The sequence below is a fragment of the Anolis sagrei genome, chromosome 1 (assembly GCF_037176765.1).
Source record: "Anolis sagrei isolate rAnoSag1 chromosome 1, rAnoSag1.mat, whole genome shotgun sequence".
Lineage (NCBI taxonomy): Eukaryota > Metazoa > Chordata > Lepidosauria > Squamata > Dactyloidae > Anolis > Anolis sagrei.
This window is the reverse complement of record NC_090021.1, coordinates 167,885,247-167,903,876: the sequence shown is the minus strand read 5'-3', so window position 1 is coordinate 167,903,876 and position 18,630 is coordinate 167,885,247. Positions and strand designations below refer to the sequence as shown.

The window sequence follows — 18,630 nt, the reverse complement described above, 5'->3', positions numbered from 1 at the left end:
TTATGTTGTTTACTCTGTATATATTGTTGCTGTTATTTGGAAACCACTCTGAGTCCCCCTGGGGAGATAGAGCGGTATATAAATAAATTATTATTATTATTATTATTATTATTATTATTATTATTATTATTCCTACTAATCTCCATGCCCCCCCCCCCTTTTTTTGCCATAGGATGAAATAAAGCAGGCAAACTAAATAAGAACAGGCATGTTTACTTTAGTTCTCAAAGTCCCAGTATGTAAATGTTTTTGCTGATAATCTAGGTTACTTTAGCATGGAAATTGCGTTCTTTTAAAAATAGTGATCTCTTTTGTGGGTTGGATTGACAAACCATAAAGTTATCTTAGCCTTCCCCACTGGAAAAGAAATGAACTAGAAGAGAACGATCTCTACTATAATGTTTATTAAATAGTAATTTTAAAAGGCTTTTGTACAAATCATAGAAACACAGTTTTGAGTTTGTCTTTTCTTTCAACACTGAAGAATCACAGTAAAAGCTTTAAAGTCCACATGACCTGGCTCTGCCAGTAAATGGTTGAACGACCATGAGCTGGTAAAAATGTGAGAAATTCTATTTCCTGCATTCATTGATTTTCTTTTTTTAAAGATCCCTATGTTTCATTGTCTATACCTCTCTCCAATGGCAAGGACACTGCAAGCCCCTGTCCACCTAAACTAAGATGTCCTTGAGGGGTAAGAGGGAACAACACATATTTCAACAAAGGCGTTGGCAAGGCCAGAGGGTAGGAATTTTGCGTGTGTATTTTGGAAAGGGGGAAAACTCTCTGAAGAACAGATCATCAAATCTAACATAGGTATTTTGCTGATGAAAATGTACTGATATGAATATATATGCACCAGTAGGGGTATTTCTTTTTTGTTTCCTTGCCCTGTTAAAAATACAATCAAACACAGTTTTCTGCATTAAAACAGTAAAGCACCCAGAAGAGAGGTAAGTGAGGTATCAGCTATGCAGCATTATGGCCCGATTCTGCTCCTTGGAGTGCACACCGCCAAGCCCCATGGCCACCAACATGGCATGCAAAGGACAGGACTTTCCCCAGAGTTGGGAGTTGGTTTCATGATGCTGGTGTTTTGCACTCGACCCCTGTTAAAATTCACACAAAGGGCAGTAGAATTCTCTGGCCTCCCATTCACGATACAAGTAGTCCCACGTAACCACTCACATATATAACACATACAGAGAACTCACAAGCACGCGCAAACACATATGTATTGAAATATATGCATACACGAACTCCACTCCCTCTGTATGTCTACTATAGACAGCAACATTACTTCTTAATATATCTATTACTCCTATCCAGGTGACCTTTGCAGATACAGCCTGTCCTCCTTCATCCGTCACACAAACGTAAGAGAAATAAGGTTGGGACGCAATTCAGCCAGAGGTAAGTCCATGCTGAACCCTCCCGTTGAAATCTATGAGATGTACAAGCAGTTAACTTTGGCTGAGTTGAGGTCCTTCCTTTCAGGACTGTAGCAGCAAGTGTCTTCAAAATGACCCTGTAAAATTGATGATTATGCTTTTGAGTTCCTTCAAAGTTGGGGTAGGTGGGAGAGGGGAGAGGATGTGCTTATACATGACATATGCTTGATATAGAACTCTCTGTCTATCAAAAGGGGCACTTGTATGGTGTGGTTTCTAGAGGGCTGGAAAGTAGGGCAGTTTCCAGGCAGTGTTTTTCAAGCGTTCCACCACTATCTCAGCCTCTAGCAAGGAGCTTTCTGGAGGTCTACCATGGGTTTCGTGCTCAGGAGTTTGGGTCTTATGGTCAATTTACAAGAGCCACCTGGTTTATGGAATACATGCCAGCCTCGACCCCAAATAAATTGAGAATATGCTCTTTGTATAGGTGCTGAGAGCATGAAGTCCACTAGATGTCATTGGATGGAGCCCAACTCCACTCAGCTTCAGCCAAAGTGGCCAGTGACGAAGAATTATAACTGTTGGTAGATCAGTAATATCTGTTGGACCTTATGTTTCACACACTTCCTCTAGAACAAACTAAAGGCTTCCATTTATGCTGTTGGTTTTAAGAATGATTGGATATACAGGTTGAGTATCCCTTATCTGAAATGCTTTGGAGAAGTGCTTTAGATCTTTTCTGATTTTGGAATACTTACAATTGTATATCCTTAAATAATGAGGTATCTTGGAGATGGGAATCAAGTCTAAACATGAAATTGATTTATGTTTGATGTATTCCTTATAGGTAAAGGCTGTCTCCTGAACATTAAGTCCAGTCATATCTGACTCTGGGGTGTGGGGCTCATCTCCATTTCTAAGCCAAAGAGCCGGTGTTGTCCATAGACACCTCCAAGGCCATGTGGCTGGCATGATTGCATGGAGCGCCGTTACCTTCCCACTGGAGTGGTACCTATTGATCTACTCACATTTGCATGTTTTCAAACTGCTAGGTTGGCAGAAGCTAGGGCTGACAACGGAAGCTCACGCCGCTCCCCAGAATCGAACCTGTGACCTTTTGGTCAACAAGCTCAGCAGCTCAGTGCTTTAACCCACTGCGCCACCGGGGGCTCCTTATTATATATGTGTATTCCTTATACACATAGCTTTCTGGTTATTTTATAAAATGATTTCAATTGTAATACCTTCGTGCATTAAATCAAGTTTGTGTACATTGAACCACCAGAAAGCAAAGATGTTACTATCTCAACAACCGATTTGAATAATTTTGGAGTATTTGGAATTTTGAAATTCAAGATAAGGGATGGTTAATCAATATAGCCAGTAGTTTTTCAGAATATACTCTATATTTTTCTATATGAAGGGCATATTCTGGATTTGTGTGGGGCCAAGGTTGGCTTGTATTCCATAAGACAGTTGGTCTATCATGCTTACAGATGTTAATCCCAAACTCCTGATCTGTTTCTCAGTAATCCCAAGGTCACACAGAGTACAGTGTGAAAACTTGTACAATGTGTTAAGGCCATGATTCATCACAGAGTTAAATGTTTTGATATCAATGCCTAAGTGTTTTGGCTAACTCTGTGTTGGATTGTGGCATACTACCGGAATGCTTAATACATGGCGAGGTGCAATGCGCATGCCAAAAGCGAAGGATGTCTGGCATGTAAAGCATGCACGCAAACCTCTTCTGGGGCAACACTTTACATATTACCATTTAGACATTACTATCCAATGTACACTTGCTAAGGCGCTGCAGCAAATCCTCAGTCCATAGACATGCGTACAATTATATCACATGTCCACCAAGATATATCTCCCATTTTGAAGTGCACTTCTAGAAAGTGTAATATGTAAAGTAGCCCCAAGGCTTGCTCATTTATTTGCTATATACATCTAGCAGAGAGCGTATCAATACTTATGCCAATGGAACATCACAAGACATGAGATGATGTGAATGTGACAAGATCATACCAGCAAAATGTTTACTACAAGGCTGTTAGGTATCTCAAATGACCATAAATAGTTGAAATTTCACTGAAAATCCCTTCTGCTTAGTCTGAAGATTGCCCCTACAAAGCAGTCACTTTGATTTCTCCGAAGCAAGTGGCTTGAAGATTGCTGCCAAGAGCTGGAATAAAAGGCATTGGAGGTCAAAACTTGGCATTTGTAAACTTTTCTTTTACTGGTCTGCAACACACTTCAAGCATGGCACAGCAGTACACGTGACAGCATTAGAAATATATCTGACCACTGGAAAGGCCAAAACTTTACCCAGTAGAGATCCAATGATGATAAAGATAATATGAAGAAGAGCATGATGATGGTGGTGATGATGATGACGAAAAGAAGAGGAACAGGGGAAAGGGTGAATGCCTCCCTTGTGGGTCCATACATCACAAATCTCTATGTAAAGGGGAAAAATATTTTTCTAAGGCACTTGATCAAAGAAAAAAAATACATACACGCACACGCACACACAAACAAAACCCTTCGGTAATGAACAAGTTGCTTTTCAAATCACAACAAAGCAAATTGTTCTGAAGGGACAAGAAGTTGACAACAGACTGTTCCAGACCTTTTATTCGATGTCTACACTAGAATATCAGCTACGATTCGATACCCTGCAATGTTGCCATAATACTGTCATTGTTGGGTTTGTATTTGTTGAGTCCCATCTAAGGACCTGACTCTGCAAAGAAGTTACGCTTTCATTGGCTATCAGATTCAGGCCAAGTGATGTCATATAATTTGTTCAAAGGCAATGTCAATAACTCTTTGCAGAGTTCAGCCCTTAGTATTAGCTAAAGAAGAAATCCAATCCTATTGTCGAAGGCTTTCATGGCAGGAATCACTAGATTCTTGTGGGTTTTTTCGGGCTATATGGCCATGTTCTAGAGGCATTTTCTCCTGACGTTTCGCCTGCATCTATGGCAAGCATCCTCACTACCTCTGAGGATGCTTGCCATAGATGCAGGCGAAACGTCAGGAGAAAATGCCTCTAGAACATGGCCATATAGCCCGAAAAAACCCACAAGAACCTAGTAAATCCAATCCTGCCCGAGAGAGGAGTCTGCACTCTGCCGTGGGCTGGATAACTAACTCTGTTCCTTCTTCCCCATCAGCGTGAGAGTGGCCACAGCATTAACAAAAATATATTTATATATAGCAGCCTGTCTTTCTCTTGACGCATACAAAAAGCCATCTCCTGAGTTCTTGGGCATCTTATAATTGTGTCTTTTGTTTGCTGCAATTTTCCTATAATAAAAGAAAAGGATTGTAGAGGATATTTTTTCATAAAGGGACTGAAAGAAAAGTAAAAGAAAGAGCCCTGGTGATAAAGGCCTCTGCTGTTTCAATCCAAGATCTGGATTTAATAAATGGCTCTTATTCACAAATCACTTTAAGGCTCTTCAGCTTCTCTCGAGGAGGTGCTTCTGTCGACTCTCACACCTCAGGCTGCCTTTTCTCTTTTGCTTTGTAATCTGGAAAGAAAGCGCGGCTGCTCCCATTGACCTATAAGCTTAATAACCTCCCCCTCCCCTCGCTCGACCCTTCCAGATCAGAAAAGGAAAAGGCAACAAGACGCTTTCACTTGGGTCCTAGAAGTCGCTGCTTCTCGGACTTACATAACCTACAGCAAAGAACACATCCCTTAAAAATCAAGGAGTTTTTTTCCGAATGGCAGTCAGCTGGATGGGCTCTGTATGGGTGTGATTATGTGTAATTCCCAAAGATAGAAGGGCCACCGGAATGGAGGTGTGAGTGAGAGATGCTCTCCCATCCCTTCAGAGAAAGGAAGTAGAGAATAATGATCAACATTGCGTTCCCCACTTCCTGAATGCAAGCCAAACGCTTGGACTCGTTCTGGATCAGATTGGCTCATATAAGACATCAAAAGTAAAGCATTGCAGCCCCCATTTGCTTTGCTCGACCCATGAAAACAATTAGCCATAGTTTTTGCAGCTCAGAATGTATGCCTGGCTACTTCTTCTTCTTCTTCTTCTTCCTTGTCATCGTCGTCTTCATTTGAAATAAAGAGGCCTGGCAGGGACCCCTCCCCACTTCAGTATTCCAGCCCCGGCTTGTGTAAGATTATGGCATTCAGTTCCCATATAAAAAGTAATCTTCACCAGCCACTCTTGCTGGAATGAAATGTCAAATGCGATTCTGGTGCAATCAGTCACGCCTCAGAGCAACACTTTTGGTGGTTCATTTTGACCTTGTGTTTGATGCCGTCATAAAGCTCAAAGTTGTAATTCTCCAGGGTAGTGGAGCTCCGAGAGGAGAGGCCAGCATAGGAGCAGGTACAGTACAGCAAGAGGCCGGCACAAATGGCCCCCAAGAGAACCCCCAGGGAACTCATAGTTATGATGGTGACCAGGATAGGGTCCAGGGTGTACAGCCAGCTCTTCTCCTTGTCCACCTTTGGGGTTAGTGGGGAGTTGGTGGAAAACAGCGTATTGTTTCTTGTCAGGCCCAAGTAATCTGAAAGAGAATTGAAGGAGATGGTTAGAAAAAGAGGTGTTCCCCACTGGTATCTTCTCTACCTTAGATTGGCTCATGGCCCAATAAGTGCCTATCATGCAAGAGGCTTCTGGATGTGGAAGACATACACAGAGCGACCACTCTGGAGATCTGGTCCTTCTGCAACACTGGTATGCATAAAAAGGTAAAGGTAGTCCCCTGACATTAAGTCCAGTCATGTCTGACTCTGGGGTGTGGTGCTCATCTCCATTTCTAAGCCGAAGAGCCAGCGTTGTCCGTAGACACCTCCAAGGTCATGTGGCCGGCATGACTGCATGGAGCGCCGTTACCTTCCCGCCGGAGCGGTACCTATTGATCTACTCACATTTGCATGTTTTTGAACTGCTAGGTTGGCAGAAGCTAGGGCTGACAGCGGAAGCTCACGCCACTCCCCGGAATCGAACCTGTGACCTTTCAATCAACAAGCTCATCAGCTCAGTGCTTTAACCCACTGCGCCACTGGGGGCTCCCACTGGTATGCATACTATTTATTTATTTAAAACTTTTATATACCGTTCTTCTCTAACCTTCGTAGAGGGACTCAGGACGGTTCACAGCAAGGATTCAATGCTAACAAATAAAACCATTTAACATCATGAGCCCCCGGTGGCACAGTGGGTTAACCCCCTGTGCTGGCAGGACTGAAGACCGACAGGTCGCAGGTTCGAATCCGGGGAGAGGCAGATGAGCTCCCTCTATCAGCTCCAGCTCCTCATGCAGGGACATGAGAGAAGCCTCCCACAAGGATGATAAAAACATCAAATCATCCAGGCGTCCCCTGGGCAACGTCCTTGCAGATGGCCAATTCTCTCATACCAGAAGCGACTTGCAGTTTCTCAAGTCGCTCCTGACACGATTTTAAAAAAATTAACATCATACATAACAATGGATAAAAATACAGTAAAATAACATACACATAAAAGCAGTTTGCCAAGTTAAAACAACGTACGACTCAATTCTCACTCTGTGATCAATACATTAGTCAGTTACCAGTCTCTGCCATCATTCTTTGAATGCCTCGTTCCACAGCCACAATTTCACCTGTTTCCTAAAGGTCAGGAAGGAGGTGGCAGATCTAATTTAATTTGGGAGAGAGTTCCATAATGGGGGGGCCACCATGGAGAAGGCCCTGTCTCTCATCCCCACCAGATGCGCTTGCGAAGGTGGTGGGACTGAGAGCAGGGCCTCTCCGGAAGATCTTTATACCCTTGATGGTTTGTAGGGGAGAATATGTTCAGACAGATAAACTGGGCTGGAACCTCACTGCAGAGAAGTCATGTGCAGAGTTACAGATGAGGTTTTTACTAGCACATGGATACAGTGATGGGGAAAGCTTCACTGGCTGCCAAATGTGTGCTTGTCATACAACTATTAAAAACATAGAAGCATTGACATAAAATGCAAAACTCTGGTGATGTCTCAGAGGTTTCCCAATCAAACGAAAATGGAGACCAACTCTGTACCTCTGTTGAAGAGATAAGACTAATGATGTCTTAGATCTGAATTTAAGGCTGGATCTCCACTGCCCTATATCCCAGGACTGATCTGCTTTGAACTGGATTATATGAGTGTACGCTGCCAAATAATCTGGGATAATCAGATAACCTGAGATCAGATCCTGGGAGATAGGACAGTGTAGATCCAGCCTAACTCTTTAACCTGTAGACTACACTGGTTCTTAGGCCCCTTCCACACAACTGAATAAAATCCCACATTATTTACTTTGAACTGGAATATATGACAGTGTGGACTCAGATAACCCAGTTCAAAGCAGGTATTGTGTGATTTTCTGCCTTGATATTCTGAGTTATATGGCTGTGTGGAAGGGCCCTCAGTCAGCCTCAGTGTCATCACATCAGTTTGTGCCTATTTGGGATCCTATCCTATCTGATTTGTCATCTATCCACTCCTTTGGGCGTCACGCAAATCTACCATTTGTCATAATATTTGATTCTATGCTTTTCTTTTCCATTTCTGGTTGAAGAGCTTAACCATTGGTTCATCCCATCAAGTATGAGGTCTGCCCAAGGGCTTCTTAGTATCCATTTGTTGTCTCTTGGTATTAATTTGGAATATCAGTTTACTACGGTCACACTATGGCTATGTGATGTGATTAGGAGCCCCCGGTGGGTTAAAGCGCTGAGCTGCTGAGCTTGTTGACCAAAAGGTCACAGTTTCGATTCCGGGGAGCGGCGCAAGCTTCTGCTGTCAGCTCCAGATTCTGCCAAACTAGCAGTTCAAAAACATGCAAATGTGAGTAGATAAATAGGTACCGCTCCGGCAGGAAGGTAACATCGCTCCATGCAGTCATGCCGGCCCACATGACCTTGGAGGTGTCTATGGACAACACCGGCTCTTCGGCTTAGAAATGGAGATGAGTACCACACCCCAGAGTCAGACACGACTGGACTTAATGTCAGGGGACTACCTTTACCTTTACCTTTTATGGTTACTGAAAAAGGCAGCATTTGAGTGCAATCAACAAACAACTTAAATTGTATAAAACATACAGACTAGGATTCAAAAATACAGTTCTAAAGGGATAGGAAGAATGGGGAAAGGAGAGAAATATACTGGAAATGATTGCAGGTTAGATGTAGCATTAATGGAAGCTGACTATGAGCTCCAAAATGTCTATAATGGACATCTGTGGTATACATTTGGGTGTCGTGACAGTACTACGAACGCCTGTCCATTAAGCAATGGATGGTGTACATTTTCCACTTGGCGTATATAGCTATGACCAGTGTTAATTTTAGGTCTTAATGGGTGCAACTGAATGGGATAATACGTGTGGTATCTCACCTCCCACAGGGAGTAATGCAGTCCCTATAGTCAACTACTCTCCTTTGCATGGAGGCAAGAATCCAGACAATGTCACCTAAATTTTCAGATTCTCTTTTCTTTCTGCTTTTCTCAAATTATTTCTCTGTGGTTCTGGTTTAGTGTAAAAGAGTCAAAGACTGTAAGATAGCCCCCTACAATGAAGCAAACGGTATCTTGAGTTGCCAAATTTCCATGCCTAATTTGCCTCCAATTTATGCTCCAGCTAAGAATTTAAATTTCTATTCCTCTTGATCTGGCACATCTGAAGAACATTAATTCTGAAGTGCTGACTGAAATATCAACAGAAGAGGAAAGAATATGTAAGTTCAGCAACAGTTTAAAAAGTAATGTTTTGCACGAAATGCCTGCTAGTTTTCTTACCACATGAAACTGTATTAAGGCCTTGGAGAAAATGTACATCCAGTATTAACTCACTATGCTCTGAACAGCTCTAGATACATAACTTCTCCCATTCTTTAGGAGGACAGACATAACTTTTCATTTCTTCTTTTGTCTCTTGGACCATTATGGTTTTCAGGCAGTATGATCAAAATATTAGTAACTTACTGCAGTTGTGGGGAAGGAACCCATGCTGCCTTGCTCCTCTGATGCCCCTCATAGGCAAGGCTTTGTTTAGTAACTATTATTTATTTATTTAGTGTGTGTGTGTGTGTGTGTGTGTGTGTATATATATATATATATATATATATATATATATATATATATATACATACCGCCCCTCTCAGTCCAGAGGCGACTTGGAGCGGTTCATAAATTGGCAACAATTTGATGCCTCAACAATTATAACAAGTAAAAACAATCAAGAAATTCTGTTAAAAACAATAAAAGGTAAAGGTAGTCCCCTGACATTAAGTCCAGTCATGCCTGACTCTGGGGTGTGGTGCTCATCTCCATTTCTAAGCCAAAGAGCCAGCGTTGTCCGTAGACACCTCCAAGGTCATGTGGCCGGCATGACTGCATGGAGCGCCGTTACAATAGCATCTATATAAATAAGAATGTAATGTTAGTTTGTGGGATTAACATAACTCAAAAACCACTGGATGAATTGACACCAAATTTGGACACAGCACACCTAACAACCCAATGAATGACCATCACTTAAAAAAATTGATTTTGTCATTTGGGAGTTGTACTTGGTGGGATTTATAGTTCGCCTACTATCAAAGAGCATTCTGAACTCCACAGCTGATGAAATTGAACTAATCCTGGCACACAGAACTCCAATGACAAACAGATTACTGGAAGGATTTGGTGGGCATTGACCTTGAGTTTGGGAGTTGTAGTTCACCTACGTCCAGAAAGCACTGTGGACTTAAACAACGTTGGATCTGGACCAAACTTGGCAGGAATACTCAATATGATCAAATGTGAACACAGATGGAGTTTGGGGAAAATAGACCTTGACATTTGGGAGTTGTAGTAGCTGGGATTTATAGTTCACCTACAATCAAAGAGCATTCTGAACCCCACCAACAACAGCATTGGGGCAAACTTCCCACACACAACCCCCACGTCCAACAGAAAATACTTAAGGCCAACCAGTCCAATTCCCTTCACCAGGGCAAGAAAACTTAATCAAAGCCCTCCTGACAAAGAACCATCCAGCCATATATGTAGATAGATATATATATGATTTACTCAGAGAGAGATATAGTATCATAGATTTGAAAGGGACCCCTAAAGAAGGACTATGATATGTTGCATATTCCAGAGTTGGCAAACCAGACACTCTCCACATCAACCCTGACAAAGAAACAGCAAGAAATACTGTTTACCCACAAGCATAAAAAATTACATACATTAGAAACCAACACTTTCTCATTACTTTATATTCCAGATCACCAGACTGGGCCACAGCAATGCGTGGCAGGGGACGGCTAGTATGATATAAAAAAATTATAAAAACCATACAAAGCCTTAAAACATTATCATGAGTGTCTCCATCTCAAATCGTTATTCCATTGCGTTATCAAGTAGTTCCATAATTCCATTTAGCTATGCCGTATCTGGGAAGGGCTGCTCAAAAAGCCAGGTTTTCACCTTTTTTCAAAAAGTCAGGAGGGAGAGAGCCAATCTCATACCTCTAGGCACGGTGTTCCACAGTCGAGGGGTCACCGCTGAGAAGGCCCTGTCTCTCATCCCCGCCAGACGCATCTGCAAAGAAGGCGGGAGCGAGAGCAGGGCCTCCCAGAAGATCTTAATGTCACAGGGAGGAGGGAGCAAGCTTGTTTCTGCTTCCCTGGTGACTAGGACGCGGAACAATGGCTTCAAACTACAAGAAAGGAGATTCCATCTGAACACTAGGAAGAAGTTCCTGACTGTGAGAGCCGTTCAGCAGCGGAACTCTCTGCCCTGGCGTGTGGTGGAGGCTCCTTCTTTGGAAGCTTTTAAACAGAGGCTGAATGGCCATCAGTCAGGGGTGATTTGAATGCAATATTCCTCCTTTTTGGCAGGAGGTTGGATGGCCCATGAGGTCTCTTCCAACTCTTTGATTTTATGATTCTAATGAAAATAATATTATTTTTTCTCTAAGTGGGAAAGCCAGCTTCTTTCCCCAGTAAGGCAATAATAAAGCTCTGGACAAACAAGAAGTAGTAAATATACATCCAGGAGTTCCTAAATGAAAATAATAATCAACCAGGATGAGAAGCATCCTCTCCCCACAACTGTAGAAAAGGAACCTTCACAGTATGTACCAGTATTCAATTTTCCTGCATTGTGGGAAGGCAATCTTGCATCGCGACCTACACAAGCAGTCTCTTTGCCCATGGAGCAAGAAATACATTGCTACAGCACTACCACTTATTGTAGGACAAGTCTACGCAAAGACACATCTCCAGAAGCAAATGTATCAATTTAGTAATTCTACCAAGGATACCACTATACTCCATGCCGTGGAAATGGCAGCACTCCATGTTGAACGAATCTGAATTCCCCCAGGAACCAGTATGGAGACAAAAAGATTATTGTATCTCTGATACCCTTTAGTTCCATCTAAGCAAACTTTAAGAGCCCTACACACATCCAGTCTTTGCCATTCTTTTTTCTCTGGTGGTCTAAGATCTGGGCAAAAAGAAGGCAGAACAAGTGCCTGAGATGAATGAAAAATTGAGTTCACCTTAAGAACAAAAGAAGGATCTGATATCTGAAGAAACTGTCATTTGATGACCTCTGTTGCTTTGGAATAAAACCATCCATGATTACTGGTGAAACAGGAAAGAAATTTGATGGGAAGACACAAAGCAAAAGTGAAAAGGCTAGCAGCAGCAGAAGAAAGATTTTCTTTCTCCCTTCCTTCCTTCCTTCCTTCCTTCCTCCTTCCTTCCTTCCTTCCTTCCTTCCCTCCATTTCTTCCTCTTCTTTCTCCCTCTCTTCTCTATTTCCTACCTACCTACCTTCCTTCCTTCCTTCCTTCCCATCACCCTTTCCCTACCTTTCTTTCCTCTCATTCCTTCCTTTTTTCTTCCCTTTTTTTCCTACCTACCTATCAATCTACCTTCACCTTCCCCTTCTTTCCTTCCTTCCTTCCTTCCTTCCTTCCTTCCTTCCTTCCTTCCTTCCTTCCTTCCTTCTCTCCTTCCCCTTTCTTTCTCCCCCTTTTTTTCCCTACCTACCTTTCTTTCCTTCTCCCTCCTTTTCTTCTTCTTCTTCCTTCCCTCTTCTTCCTACCTACCTACTTTTCTTTCTCCTTTTCTTCCTCTCTCCTTCTGTTTTTCTTTCCTAGCTTTTTTCCCTCTACCTTTCCTTCTTCCTCCTTTTCTTCCTTCCTTCTCTTTTTCTGATCTTCTTTCCTCCCCTCCCTCCCTAAAAGTGAGAACTGGTTTGTTCTTATAGCCTTCAAGTTGGAGGAAGCGGTACCGCCTTTATTGAATTCTGAAGACTGTTGCTTCTAAAACTGTGGCTTGGAAGAACCAGAATAAGATGTGAACTCTTTCTACCTGAATATTGAACATTGGGATGAAAGGACAGAGCTCGAAATCTAAAGTTCTTTGTTGCAGTTTTAATTATTTGTGAGCAGGAACAAGGCCATCCTGCCCACCTCCCAAAGTCTGCTCGTCCTCAGGACAGGCAGTGCCAACTCCCATGTAAGGATAAGGCTGTATGTGAGCATTCACAAGGCATCTCCACTCTAGGAGGTGAATTGCAACAGGGCAAAGGATCCCTCCCATGTCACTGCCTCCCAAGGACAGGGAAACTAGGGAGGTTCTCAAGGTAACCCCATCCACAGGAGACGAGCAGTGAAGGTATCAGGAAAAGTAAATCTTTACCCATCTCATAATAGCTCTTGCAAACAAGGAGGTCACCAAAGCAACTCTAATGGTATGAACAATAGCATAATAAAACTTTAGCCAAAAAAGTCTCCAACATTTCAATCCTCTGGATTTTTTTAGGAGTATTGTCAACATCCTTAAGAAAAAAAGACCTCAAACCAATCTACCCAAAATCGAAATTAGGGAATGCAGAAAAAAGTATAGACTTCCAACAAAAGAGTCAAAGCTTCAATTCATATCAAATAGAAGAATTGTGGAAAGCGAACTCTCACAGTAAGGCATACTTTCTCATTTTCCATCAGCTGAAGGGTTAGAGGCTAGCATAAGCTGGAAATGCTAGCCATTCCAGGATAAGACCACTCTCCTTCCATAACCTTTGTAATCCCTTCAGGAAAAGGTGCAATAGATTGTTAGCCTTGATTTCTGGAACCCATTCAAAAATGTAACAGACACCAGAATGGTGGTAGAAGCCAACCCTAAGATCTTTTGTACCTTCTTTAGAAGGAAGGAAAATGCTTTGCTTCAAATAAATGCACAGAAACATGCTCATGAAAAGAATCCTCTTCATGTCAGCATAATTCTCCATCCTATCTGACATCTCTGGAGAGGCTGAAGTCTTAGTGTCTACAACAGAAGTAACAGTAGAGACACGGTTTGTCTTTCTTTTAACTTTACAAGAAACCACAGCAGGTGCCCCTTCTTTGCATTCTTCCTCAAATCCTGAGAAGAATGAGAGGATTCTGAAGATAGATGCTTTCTGGTCTGCTGCACAAGTTTCCAGCCACTAGAAGGCCTGTGGCCATCCAAAAGTTCTCTACCTGGCCTATGCTGTTTTTCATGGCAATATATATGGAACCTTTCAGTTCATCTGGCATTTTGGGTAACCTTTGTACTTCCAGCTGCTTCCATCACTCTCCCCAACTTCCAGATTTTCACTGCCTGCCACCTTATTAAAGAAATCTAATGATGCAATTCCAGAGGAAAGGACTGTTCCTCAGTAAGAAGGGGTTAGAGCAGTGGTCCTCAACCTGTGGGTCCCCAGATGTTTTGGCCTTCAACTCCCAGAAATCCCAACAGCTGGTAAACTGGCTGGGATTTCTGGGAGTTGTAGGCCAAAACACCTGGGGACCCACAGGCTGAGAACCACTGGGTTAGAGGGAAACAGGAACATCTGTCTCACCCATCCTTGTAGCCAAAGCTGTGTTCTCCAGGCCTATCATATACTTAGCCCTGTTTCTCACAAAGACACACCTGTTGGCTGCCTCCAGGATGCAAACAACAGTGGGGTCTCACCCAGTGTGGGTAGATCAGTCTGCTCTTTGATGCAGTCCTCGAGTTAATCCATCTTACAAATGACTCACAGTTAAGAATGGGGGTGAGACAACAGGGAGTGAGAGAAATCTGTCTCTAGTAAGGGAAATAAACTCTTGAAAGGGTTGTCATGGGGAAAAATGGTCTCCACTGAAGATTTATCACCAATCAATGCCTGATTCCTCATCAGAGAAGAGTATGAGACTGCATTTGTGATCCATCATAACGCATTGAGGATCGCCCCTGTTAGGTGGAAAGACTTGGGTAAGAAAGGGTATTCTGAAAGAAATAAGTTTTCTCAAAAGGGGAAAACAGCACAAGATCTTCACAAAAGGCATACAACCAGAACACATCAAGTCCTCTCCTACTAGACCTGAAGCAAGATGGAACTAAGAAAGGGAGCCTGCTTTGTCAGAATGATTAATGTCAATGAGGCCCTGCCTATATGGAACATGGGAGGAGCAAGACCCAATGCTGCAGAAATATACCATCTCTAATGTCATGAGTATATACTTCCCAACAGTGTTGGATAAGGTCATAAACTATTCTAGTTAGTCTGATATTCTATGGGAAGCCTTCCAGGATACAACTGCCATCTGCTGCTATTTCCAGCAACACCAGAATACTGCTCTTATCTTGGAGATAGCAGAACCATCAAATTATAAGCCAACATTTGTAACATGACTATGGTGAAACTCTTAAGTCAGAATAAGTGCAGAACATACAAGAATCCACTATGTTTCTACAAGGTGTTCGTTGTATAAGCCACATCTCATACTCACCATCTTCACTGTCTTCTCCAAAGTCTTCCCCATGGATTGTGATATCACTCTCTAAAGCTGGAAAATCCACTAGAATGAGAAAACATATTTGTTGTTGTTCACAGAAATGTACTTTTGAAAGCAGGAATAGACACTTTATATACATTATGCTATTTTGTGGAAGCACATTTTACATGGTATTACAAAGAGGCCAACTTTAATTAATATTATTGGACATACAATGGAAGATATGTGCATCACAGCCATCCTTATTTCAGTTCCACAAAACGCCCAGCTTTTAGGTAAAATTGGAGTTGCCCCAGGTGGTCTTGGAAGAGCAGAATGAAAACTGATAATGCTGTCTGCCATTCAGACATTGTTGATAGTATCCTCATAATAGCTATAATTCATTACCAGGATGATCACAGGTATTATCTTTGCAACTTTCAACAGCACCCATCATTAATCATAATTAACATGACATCCATTTTGTGCACTCTGCATGTCATCATCTGACATGTGTCTCACCAGATGCGAAGACCAAATGACCCACTTCCAACTAGGATTGCAAAGGAATTCAAGGTGATTTATGGAAGCTGTGTATCATCATTAGCTATATATTAATGTAAAAGACAGATTGTACAAGGAAGACAGAGAAGTCCATAAACGGGGATCCAAATTTGAGTATTTTTGACCCAAACTCTTTCTTTGAGATCTTTTTGCTTCTCAAAACAGCGTGGAGAATATTATGATCTTGGTTGAAGTTCCATTAGAATACGTATTTCATTTTACAACTCTTTGGAAAGTGGGTTAGTACAGGCACTTGAGATATTTTCTAAATAGATAGATAGATAGATAGATAGATAGGTAGACAGGTAGATAGATAGGTAGATAGTGTCATTAAAATACCTATAACATGGTGTCTGTTCCTATAATATCTCATATATCCACCACAAGAACCCTTTGCTCCCTTCTACATTGCATGTAGTAGGTTACACCACTTCTGCGTTCAGTGCCTAATGGCTCAGAAGCTGAGAACTAAATGAGCTGAAATGGAATTAGCCTGACTGCTCTCAATAATCTCAAAGGAAATAAGTAAGATATGTCACATTTTAAAAAGAGATGGTTAAGGCGGCTGATCCATCCCCTCCATGCCTCCATGTTCTTGCAACTGTCCTTCTCAAATGCTAGGCTCACCCAGTAAAGCTTGTGAAAAGTTTTAACAAGGAGGTTTATAGATTTTTTCCCCCCACAAATCCCTTCTGCTATTAAAAAAACAATGCCCATTCACTCTGTCCTTGTTTTAAGCTGCCACCCTGTTTGTGTGTTTGTAGAGACCATGACTATTGTGGGTACTTCTGACTCCAATGAGCCACACACCATCTTTTTTTGTAGAAACCAAAGTTATATCTCTCTCACTTTCAGTTTTTCTCCCAAGTCAACTTGTGACCCTCTCAAAATATTTTCTTTGTTCCGAGTTAGTATGCCATTGCCTGCCTACAAAGGGTTGCAAGAATGTGATTTGCTTCCAGTGGGTTTCCTTGGTTGAATTTTGAATTGAAACCCTGGTCTTCCAGAGATCAAAACCCAAACCATTACACTATGTTTTGAGTGTTTTGGTGTGGATACTGAAACACGAAAACAGAACAGTGCCAATATAGCATTTTCTGACATTATTTTTGAAACTGGGGGTATTTGAGGACTTTTGAGGGCCACAGAAGATCTCTCAGCCTGCACAATTCCCACCTGCTTTATTATTTTTTTCAGTATTTATATTCTGCCCTTCTCATCCCACACGGGACTCAGGGTGGATTACAATGTACATATACATATACATGGCAAACATTCATTGCCATAGACACACAACATATATAGACAGAGAGGATATTTAACATTCTAGCTTCATGAGGATATCCTGGCCACCAGGGGAGCTGTTTCTTCCCGTCCATTTGTGACATAGATGGAGTACTTCCTCATTCTTTTGTTTGCTTGCTGGAGATTTTATGGCTTCGTAAATTAGTTAAATTAGCCTCCCTGCATAAGCGGTATCTAAATTTTCTACTTGACAGATGCAACTGACCTTCGGGCTGCAAAAGTCGACAGCAAGCTACACAAATTAGTTGGAAGCTCACTTCGAACTGGGCTGGCTTCGAACCTTTCAGTCAGTAGTGATCTTAATGCAGCTGACTCCCAGCCAGCTGCACCACAGTCCTGGTGGTCAACAAGCACTCATAATGATTTTTAACCTTCTCCAAGAGAAACTCCTGAAGAGCTTTATCTGAAAGAAACTTTGGAAGCTGCAAAGGTCGACAGCATGCTACACAATGGTAGGAGGCTCACTCCAACCCAGGCTAGCTTCAAACTCATGACCTTTCAGTGAGTAGCAATCTTAATGCAGCTGATTCCCAGCCAGCTGCGCCACAGTCCCGGTGTCCGTGTTGCCATTATGTCAGTTTTGAACCTACATACTTCCCTCCCCACTGGGTACAAAAAAAAAACCTGCAACAAAAAGCATCTATCTGTAGCATCTCATCTGTGACAGCTTTTAAACCTGCATGCCTGTCATTAGTCCATCAAGCGTCCGACTGGGATGTTTCTGAACCAGAGCCAAAGATGGCTGAACCTTAAACACCTTCAGGAGCAAAAACCAAAGAACAGAATTGCCGGGGGGTTGTACTTAGTTATTTTCATTTCACAGCTGAAAAATCAAGTTACAAAATGTCATTCCTATCACTCTAGAATGAAAAAAAATGTATTCTGTTGCTCAGTGTTTTTCACACGAGTTGAAACACAAACAAAAAACAAACAATCAGCCGACAATTTGTAAGGCCAATGAAGTGAAACATGAATATGTGCCTGACAAGCATTGCACAAACAAATGCCTCCCTAGCATACAACATCCTGGAATTACAAGCAATTATTACAACTACAGATGTACTTGCCGCGAGAAAAACGAGACACAAACTGCTTTGCAGAAATTTAACAGAGGCTATACTGCAGGAACAGATGCCTCCTAATGTATATCTCGTAGTTTGGTGGGATGAAGAATTGGCCCAGCGCCTTGTATAATGGACTTTTTGGGTCCACTCAGACTTTGGAAAAATGCTCTTTGTACAACAGTTCCTAGGGTCCCACATAATTGGATCGTTGGGGGACTCTAGGAGTCGTAGTCCAAAAAAGACACAGTCTTAAGCTCTGGCACCAATCTAAGATAAAAGATGGGCAAGCTAGGTGAATAGTCAACTGGCCTGGCATAAGTTAACTTCCTTATTAAGAACTAGCCGTCCCCTGCCACGCTTTGCTGTGGCCCAGTCTGGTGACCTTGAAAATAAAGTAATGAGAAAGTGTTGGTTTCTAATATATGTAATTTCTTTATGCTTGTGGGTAAACAGTACTTCTTGATTCTTTGTCAGTATTGATGTGGAGATTATCTGGTTTGCCAACTCTGGAACTTGCAACATA

The 18,630-nt window shown here is 42.0% G+C and overlaps 1 protein-coding gene across 2 annotated transcripts in view; it reads right to left on the bottom strand.

Annotated features, from left to right (window-relative positions):
* Nucleotides 1–389: 389 nt before the first annotated feature.
* Nucleotides 390–18,630, bottom strand: part of NRP2 (neuropilin 2) — a 386,206-nt gene continuing 367,965 nt past the window's right edge. For both annotated transcript variants that reach the window (XM_060782906.2, XM_060782914.2), the window contains 2 exons: nt 15,190–15,258; nt 390–5,939 (listed from right to left, as the gene is read on the bottom strand). In XM_060782906.2, coding sequence (XP_060638889.2) covers nt 5,635–5,939; nt 15,190–15,258 — 374 coding nt within the window. In that variant the 3' untranslated portion in view covers nt 390–5,634. The remainder of the gene's footprint in view (nt 5,940–15,189; nt 15,259–18,630) is intronic.